We start from the raw sequence: 9,112 nt of genomic DNA on the forward strand, positions 1-9,112 counted from the left end.
AGTTAATCTGACATCCTCAGTCGTGGCAAGGTTTTAATTTGAACCTACAAAACCCAATCCATTTACAAGTGTGGAATGGGACTTCTTTTAATTTTATACCAAACTTTAAAGTACAATTTCTCTGGGAACTAAAACTGCAGTCATAGATAATAGCAGAAATTCAGAATTGTTGGATGAAGTATTAAAAAAAAAAAATCAGCACCTACTGTAAAAGCTTAAATGCTTCAAAGCCTCATCATTTTAACATTCCCCACATCTAGTTACATTTCCTTTCTCATTTTCTGCTAACGGGGTTCATGTTGGATTAAATCTAAACCTAAGCATGATAAAGCTTTTCATCTTCTGAACAGAGCATTTTAAAGAAATTCCATCAGATTCTATAAAATTCTGTTAACTGGTATTTCCTTAGTTGTCACTCATACTTTCTTTTTTTTGACATGGTCTTCCTCAACCTTGAATCACAGGATGTTAAAATTATTTATTTATTTATTATAAGCAAGTAAAAAAATTAGAGGCAAATAAAAATGACATGAAGACATTTTAATATGTCACTCCTACTCCTGCTGTTACTGCTCGGCATTCCTAATCTAATAAAGTTTAATTTATTGTATGTGTGTCAGTGTTGATTTTGAAGTCTCTTTGCTTAGATATTATTTTCAATTTATGAATGTGTTGCATTTCCTAAGAAATTATATTTTTCATGTTTTATTGTAATTTTACATTCCCAAAAATAAAGAGCAAAATACTTGTATATCAGTCTTCTGTGTTTGCACATATATTTGTCTGGAGACATTCCCATAAACTTCCTGCAAGAGTTAAATTATGATTTCTTATTTAAATACCCATTTTTGTTCAATTAGGTTGAGTTTGAAGATGGTTCTCAAATAGCAATGAAGAGAGAAGAGATCTATACACTAGATGAAGAGCTTCCTAAGAGAGTAAAAGCACGTTTTGTGAGTATTTCCTGATGATAACTTCATAGTATATGTATGCTCAAAATGCCAATAACACTATCCTTGAATTTATTCTGGATTTTCAGTTTAAATTAGACAGATGTTTTGTGAAGCCTGTACTAATATGACTGGCTAAATCAGCACAATTAGCACAAATGTCCATTTGCTAGTGAGAATGGTTAGTTGTTCTTCCGGTATAGGCAAATGTTATTATCAGACATAATTATTTTCTCCTAAAAGGGACATTTTAGTTGATCACCTGTCAGATCATGGAATATCAAGTTAGTAAATATTTAAATTGACAGACATTCTGTTCTTTCGGTATGCTTACAACATGTGTATACTTTTTAAAAAACTTTCCAAGTTCTCAGAGCTTTATGATTTTAAAAGCATTGAATTTAATAAAAATGCAATTAACTTGTTCTAAGAAACAAAGTGCTTGATCAGAAGCCATTAATGTCACTGGCAGAACTCATCAGCATTTCACTGGTCTTTAGTTTAGAACCAGATCTTTGCTATATTTTTTAAGTTTCCTGCAGTTTCAAACAACATCCACTAACTAGTCATTTTGTATGTATGCCATGTAGAAGAGTGTTGAGGTTCACAAAGAGCATGACACTTAAAAGTTGAAAAGGGAAAATTCTGCCATACAGTTGCTGGAGGAGACAAGATGACTGCTGTTACCTGTCTTTGTCATTAATGCTAAATATTGTGCAGTTCAGTCCATTACCAAGTCTATTCAGAAGAGTACCATGTTCTTCTCATGTCCATGTTCTACTTTAGACCTGTTTGTTCAAAATTGCATTGCAAGTTAAACATTAGCTTTCTTAACATGTAAAACCAGAGCATAAACAAAAATCTTGTCATAACTGAGAACAAACAATAATTCACTATTGTGAATAAAATTTCCCTTTTACCTGAAGAATCTTTTCAGTAAAGCTGAAAGGGAGAGCAGTGTATGGTGTATTTTTTGTTGCTGTACGGAGGTGGGCTCATACCCATTACCTGTTCACACATGCATTATGTGACATTAATTAGCTGATTCTTGGAAGCTGGGTGCAAGGAGTTGTAGGGGAATGATGTTTAGAGTTCATTCTTCAGGCATATGTCAGCTTGTAAGAGTTCGGTGGACTAATATAGCATTTACATGTCAAGGTAGCTGAAGAAGGTTTCAGTCCAACTTTTCTGTGCTTCTTGCTATATGCAGCTGCCATCATTGCTATTATCATTTCCTTTCATCCAGTTCTTATCAGCCAACCCCAACATAGATGCTGTATATTTCAGAAGCTAGGACTGTGTCAAAGGAAAGGATTGGCATCATGTATGAAAGGGGTGGTAAAGCTAGGAAAGGAAGAGGGACAGAGAAATGTGAGGCTGTCAGCCTGCTGAGGAAGTGTTCACCAACAGGATGCCCTGTTTTACTGAATGAGTAGAGTAAGATTAGGACAGTTTTTTGTAATAGGAGGTGCAGTGGTCAGATAATCTTGGCTAAGACACCTTTTTATCAGTGTATGTGGGATAAGTGCACACATCTTTCAGTGTCCCTGACTGTCAAGGGTTAAGATAGACATCTTGGAAAATGTTAAATGAACCATCTGGTTATATTCAATAGGTTTTTCATTATACTTGGAAAGCATTCCATTGCCATGTTTTGGTTTAGAGACTGTAAAAAGTATTTCTAATTAACTGCATGTTCGGTAGAATGTATGCTGTTGTATTTCACTAAGGATAGAAATACAAGTATAGTTGGATTTATGGTACGCTTTTTAAAATGTAGTTTTTATAGATCAGCTTCAGAGGGGAGTTAAGTATAGGTTAAAAACATTTAATTTGGTCAATAAACCACAGCCTGTGGTCAGACCTTTGCATGATTTTCTACTATTGCCTCAAATTCTATAAATATATAGTGTAGCTCTCAAGGTATGCCCAACACCTCCTTCCGCTCCTCATGCTGAAAACAGTGCAAGTTAAAGACAGTTTATGGTAGTGTTTCTGTCTCTTGAAATAAATGACACAAATTCCTCCTAAATGACGCTTTTCCTAATCCTTGGGATTTTACCATGACTCCAGTAGTGGGAGTTGGTCCAGAAATTTCTGCCACTGCTTTTTTCCAAATGGCTTGCTGTTTGCTATCCTGCTGCTTTGTTTCAGTTGATTCCCAACTGTTTTAAGTTTGCAGACAAATGACTGAACTTGTGACTCTGATTTTTTGCAAATTAGGCAGTATACAGGTTTCTTTTCAGAGGTCTGTCCCATAGTACCTTTATTTAATACTTTTCTTGAATAGCACAAAGTGGTGAATGATACTTGATACTGCTAGGATCAAACCTGCCCAACAATTACATCACTTCCATGTTGCTGTTTTTCACCTTGAATTAGAGTGATTGTGTGACCTCTGGATAAAACCAAAACTAACAGCTGGTGTTAGTGACATTTTTCCAAGGAACACTACAGACCTAGAGAATTAAGTGATAAGTAGTACATGCAAAATCTGGAAAAGTAAATATTTAATATTTAGATGTTTTTCTGTAAACAGTTGTAACTGCAAACTCAGTAATGTAGCTAGCTTCATATGATCTAGTGAAAAATGCCTGTGTTTCCATATAATTTGTCTAAAATATGTCAGAATATGATGGTCTGTATGAAGTTGAATGTGGAATTTATGTCTGGTTTTAGTCTACAGCTTCTGACATGAGATTTGAAGACACATTTTATGGAGAAGATATTATCTTAGGAGAGAAGAGGCAGAGAGTATTGAATTCCCGCTTTAAGAATGAATATGTGGATGATCCAGGATGCCGTGCCTTCTTAGAAAGATCATTCCAGAAGAAATGCCAGAAGGAGCTATAAAGAAAGCAAGAGAGAGAGAGCTATGTTGATTAAAAAGTATGCAGAATTATTTGCAATTGGTTTTGGTTTAATTGAACACTCGGTTTTACAATGAACAAATCCATACACCAGCTTCATAAACTGAAGTACTTGAGTTCTGATTTCTTCAGTTAATGTATTAAAGATTATGAAACTGAGGGGCAAACCAAGTGAGAGTAAGAGGGATTACACAGTCATATGCTGAAGAAAACTTTCAGCCGTGCTTGCATTGAATTAAGTGGTAAAATTCCCTCTGGATTATGAGAAAAGATCCACATTCAGAAGAGGAAACATTTTAGTAAAGAGATAATTTCCCTGGCTCATTTTCTTCTGCAGACAGGAAGGGATGTTAAATTCAACAACAACAGTTTTTATAAAGCGTTTTTAAAACAAATACAAATATGTCCAGTATTAAAATAAACAAAAGCTGTACTTACTTTGTACAGTGCTTTTACATTTTTATGTCACCACTGCTTTCAGTAGGGTTTGATGTGGACTTAACTGTTGACTTAGATATTTTTGGCTTTTACAAAAGATATCTTCAGCGCAGCAAGGGTGTTTTGTATATTTAAAGAGGCAGATTTTGACAATTATTTTTAAACATGTTTTTCATAAGGTCTGTTAAAAATAGATATTTGTAAAATAGAGTTTTCTTTCATTATATGTACAGAAAATTAGAGTATAAATATATATGCTTAACAGCCTAGTTTTGAATGAATATATTATGGTCTTCCTTTTGAAATAATATTCTATCAATGTAATAAAGTTTAAAATAAACACATACTGTGGTTTTACTTGCAGCATTTTGTCTGTTGATGTGATTTGCAATCCTATTGTTTTATACCTATAGGAATCAAGAAAATTCACTATATGCAGTATGCATGTAGTTTCCTGAACACAACAGAATATGCACACAGACACTCACATGGCTTGGTGTTAAAATGCAAACTTGATAAATACTATACTTTCATTTCTTGTCTTTCTGCTTCCCTTCAGTCTTTGGTATCTTGACCTTTTTGGATATTTCACAGAAGGCAGAAAGCCTGAATTTGTCTGAACACTTGGGTAGGTGAAACTAGAAGAGAGCTTTATCAAAATGACATCATCTGTTTCTTGTAAATTGGACCATCAGCAGGATTTCTGACTGTCTGCCACAGGAAAAAGAGCCCTCTCAAAATCCAATTTAAATCTGAGCACTGCTGTTTCTAGGGTTCTCCTTGCAAAAATACCTGAATACATGGACCCAGATAATTTTTCATGATAAACCCAGTCCTTTATTTGCTGAGGCACACAGATCTTTGTTTCATTCTTGCCCTTGCATGATTATTCTTATTTTTTCTAGTGGACAGTGAAATCTTTTCATTTACTATGTGACACCTCAATTGACAAATTTTTTTTCTGTGTTACATTAACTATCTTTTCTTGTACCATGAAATCACTCAGAATCCCTTTGGTCTGAGAAATTACTTAGCTGTGACAATTGGAATGTATTTCTAATCGACACTTTCTCTAGAGCTAGTGGGTTGTGGTGGGTACTGTCTTGCATATTTCAGAATATCAGAGCTCTTTCTAGTATTGTAAAGGAAAAATAAAAATTAATGATACATTTGCAAAATACAAGATTGCTGCTGTCTTCTAGAGTTAAATGCAACTGATAACCTAATTATGCAACCAGCTCTGGGGCACCCAGTATAAGAAAGACATGGACCTGCTTGAGCAGGTCCAGAGGAGGCCACAAAGATAACTAGAGGGCTGGAGTCCCTCCCTTATGAGGACATTGGGAGAGTTGGGGTTGTTCAGACTGGAAAAGAGCAGGCTCCAGGGAGTCTTATAGAAGCCTTCCAGTACTTAAAGGGGACCTACAGGAAAGATGGGGGGGGACTCTTTATCAGGGACTGTAGTGATAGGACGAGGGGTAATGGCTTTAAACTGGAAGAGGGTAGATTTAGATGAGATATAAGTCCGAAATTCTTCACTGTGAGAGGGATGAGACCCTTGAACAGGTTTCCCAGAGAGGTTGTGGCTGCCCCCTCCCTGGAAGTGTTCAAGGCCAGGTTGGACGGGGCTCTGAGCAACCTGATCTAGTGGAAGGTGTCCCTGCCCATGGCAGGGAGTTGGGACTAGATGATCTTTAAAGTCCCTTACAACCCAGACCATTCTATGATTCTATGGTTATTGATGCTTAATTTCAAAATAATGTTCTAGGATGAGTGCTCTTAAGATCTACCATGAAGGTTCAAAACAACTATGACATTATTAATTGGTTCGATACATATAAATATATTTTGTAATTAAATAGCTGATGCTAAGCAGTAATAAAGAGGCTAGAAATCACGTTTATGTTCTTTGCCTGGATCCAATATGTCTTGTTATGACATCGTGAATAAACTGACTCAACTGTATAAAATGAATCCAGCATCTTTCTCTTCAAAGTTCCTTGAAATTTGCTGATAAAAGTGCTGCTTTTTTTTGCTTTTTTTGCTTTTTTTTTTAATATTCATGCAAAAAACCATCAGTTGACTTGTCTCCCTTTCTACATTTCAGAAAAAAAAAATCTTTACTTTGGAAGTTCTGGAAGGCTTTGAAATTATTTCTGACTTTTGTAAGGTGCTATAAAATACCTGCTATGTAATTGAAAGGTATAATCATTGTCCTGATCACAGTTCCATGCCTCCTGTCTCAAGACCTCATGGCCCTTGCAAACTGGATTGGCTAAACAAGTGACCTAGAAAGAGCTATCCTGTTCCTTTGCAACTCCTGAAAAGCCACATTTTTGATTCCATGTCAAGTACTGATATGGACCTTTCAGGAATGTGAGAGAGCAGATTCATATGCAGTAGTTGTTGTGCTATGCTCTGGGAAACCAGGAACTTGCCACTGTCTAGATTGGGTAGGTGGACACCAAAATAGGGCCATTTGCTGTCCGTGTAACCAGTCCTCAACAGCCAGGTTCTCACTCCAGTAAAACCTTTATGTGTTATTTTTGCCCTGATGTTAGGGCTGGATATGTCTTTTCTGATGAAAAAAGCATGTCGGCATTCATGACTGTTTCACTTACAGTGTCTGTGTGAGGAAGAGTGAAGTAGGTAGGAAGAGTGAAGTGTTACCTTTAAAGATGGGCTAACTGAATCAGCGGTGGTTTTCCTAGGATTAAAAAAGAATAAATTGAAAGTCCACAGCAAGGGAGTGCTGCATACCTCAGGACAGGAAGAACCATGCTATTATACATACAAGAGCAAAGTAATTGTTTTGTATATTCAAAAATCCTGAAGGCTATGGGTGTGTTTGTAAGTGTACACACACAGTAGTGGTTTGACCAGGATGCATTAAAAAAATTGTTTTTCAGCATCTGAAAAATATCAAGGAAGAATCTCAAGTACTTGAGTTTATGCTGGTTTGTGAAGTAGAATGCTTTAGCACTGTGACTATGATTTCCACAGCTATAGCTAAGGTCTGATTAAATTACTAGAATTAGATAAAAATTAGATTACTTCTCTTGAATCCTATTTGTTCTTGTACTACTGTAGCAAAGCCATTTTGTTGATGCTTAATAGGAGCTCTACAGTATATTGTGTTGTGTTACAGTGGTTAAAAATTTTCAATTTGAAAGAGTAATAGATACATTCCTACAAAATATTTTTGCTTTGAATCTTGTTTATACTTTCCAACTGCGATGTAAGTTCTTTGTAATAGAGAATTTAATGTTATCCTGATACAAACAAAATATAGCAGGATAAAAGCTGCCCCTGTTTATGCAGTTCCACCCTTTCTGATTTTGTGAGATGTTCTCCAGTGTAGAAGACATAATAGGAAAAGATACTGATAAGATATTACTGCTTATTATACTGATAAGCTATTACTGCTTGAATGATCATCTGGCTAAATAACAAATAGTTGTATTTGCTACGTGTTCTGCTTGATTTAGCGATCTCTATTTAGTGGCACAATCACAACTGTTAACTTTGATAAAGGCAAAATGATAATTTCACTTGCTGTTATGAAACACTTTTTCTTCAGTCTCTAAATTTTGTAGTGGTATTTCTGTTTCTTGTTAACCAACTAAACTGTTTCATCCCAGTGTCCACTAGCATATTAGCTGCAGAGAAAGCTTATGTATGGTGAGCAAGAGGAATTTTTCCTGTACATATGCTCAAAAGGCATATCCATCTTTTTTAAAAATTGCAGAACCATCTGATAAATTTATCACAGACCTTTGAACTTCAAAAGCCATCTCTGAGGCTTCTAGTCTTGAATTCCAAATGCCTTAGATAGCATTTTTCTCTGACACATCTAGCAAAAAAAAAAAAGTATGATGCTATGGTAGGGCATAAAGGTTTTACTGGAGTTCATCTGAGCTGTTGTGTATACTGTCTACTTGGCTATGGCTTCACTGTTTCTATCAGACTGAGATGTTGCTGAGATGTTATTCTCAATACTTTAATGTATTTCCACTATAACTAGATTTGTAGGCAGAGCTGGTATCTGCCAAAATTTTCTTCTGTAAGAGCCCATTTAGAATTCCTAAAAACTGGCAATTTAGATATAGTTGAAATTTTTATGTGTCAGTTTGTGCCTGAAAAAAGTCAGGGAACTCTACTTCAAGTTGTTTGGTCATTTGGAAGGATTTGGAAGAGGAGGATTAAGGAAAACAATCTTCATTCTTTCTGTCCTGAAGTTTGCTGGCCATCTATTTGAGAACATCTGTGATTCCTTTATAGAGTAGAACAGGGACTTGCTGGTGGATGGGGACAAGGAGATTCCTATTAGGTGCTAGAAATAGATTTGTTAGTGATTCTATAGATATTCTGTCATTTGACTGAGCTATCATAAACTGACTGGTATGTGGATGGAGCTCTGAGATAGTGTCTTGGAAGAACCTGTACCACTTGCAGTGCTTGTCCCACTCAGTGCCCTTCTATGGTGATGGAGGGGAATGTGCATACATTGCCACCACAGCTCAGCACTCACCTTGCCAGGCTTGCAAACTGGAAGGATCTTTTCTTGTTTGCTCTAGTTATTTACATGGAGGACAGGGACAGGCTCTCCTTTGTTCTCAATGCCCTGCTAATGTTGCTGTAGTAATATAGAAAAGTGAGAGAAAAAAAATTCGACTTCAGTACAAAGGTGTAAAGAGTTGAAAGCAGATAGGGAGAATTCATGGAGCTGAAAGGGGAAGAAATAGGGGGACCAGATTCTGAAAAAGAGATTTGCTCACAGTCCTCTGCAGAACCCAGGATGACAGGCTCAAATTTCTTCTGGTATAAGCAAATGGCTCTGAAATGTACCAACAA

At 36.1% G+C, this 9,112-nt stretch overlaps 1 protein-coding gene across 8 annotated transcripts in view; it reads left to right on the forward strand.

Annotated features, from left to right (window-relative positions):
• Positions 1-4,612, forward strand: part of KDM4C (lysine demethylase 4C) — a 272,586-nt gene extending 267,974 nt beyond the window's left edge. For 6 of the 8 annotated variants that reach the window (XM_074811526.1, XM_074811528.1, XM_074811527.1 and 3 more), the window contains 2 exons: positions 861-953; positions 3,630-4,612. In XM_074811526.1, the coding sequence (XP_074667627.1) occupies positions 861-953; positions 3,630-3,803 (267 nt within the window). In that variant the 3' untranslated portion in view covers positions 3,804-4,612. Of the gene's footprint in view, positions 1-860; positions 954-3,629 lie in introns of those variants that run through there. The other 2 variants (XR_012621500.1, XR_012621501.1) reach the window with 2 other exon arrangements.
• The last annotated feature ends 4,500 nt before the right edge of the window (positions 4,613-9,112 follow it).

This window comes from Strix aluco, chromosome Z (genome assembly GCF_031877795.1).
Source record: "Strix aluco isolate bStrAlu1 chromosome Z, bStrAlu1.hap1, whole genome shotgun sequence".
NCBI lineage: Eukaryota > Metazoa > Chordata > Aves > Strigiformes > Strigidae > Strix > Strix aluco.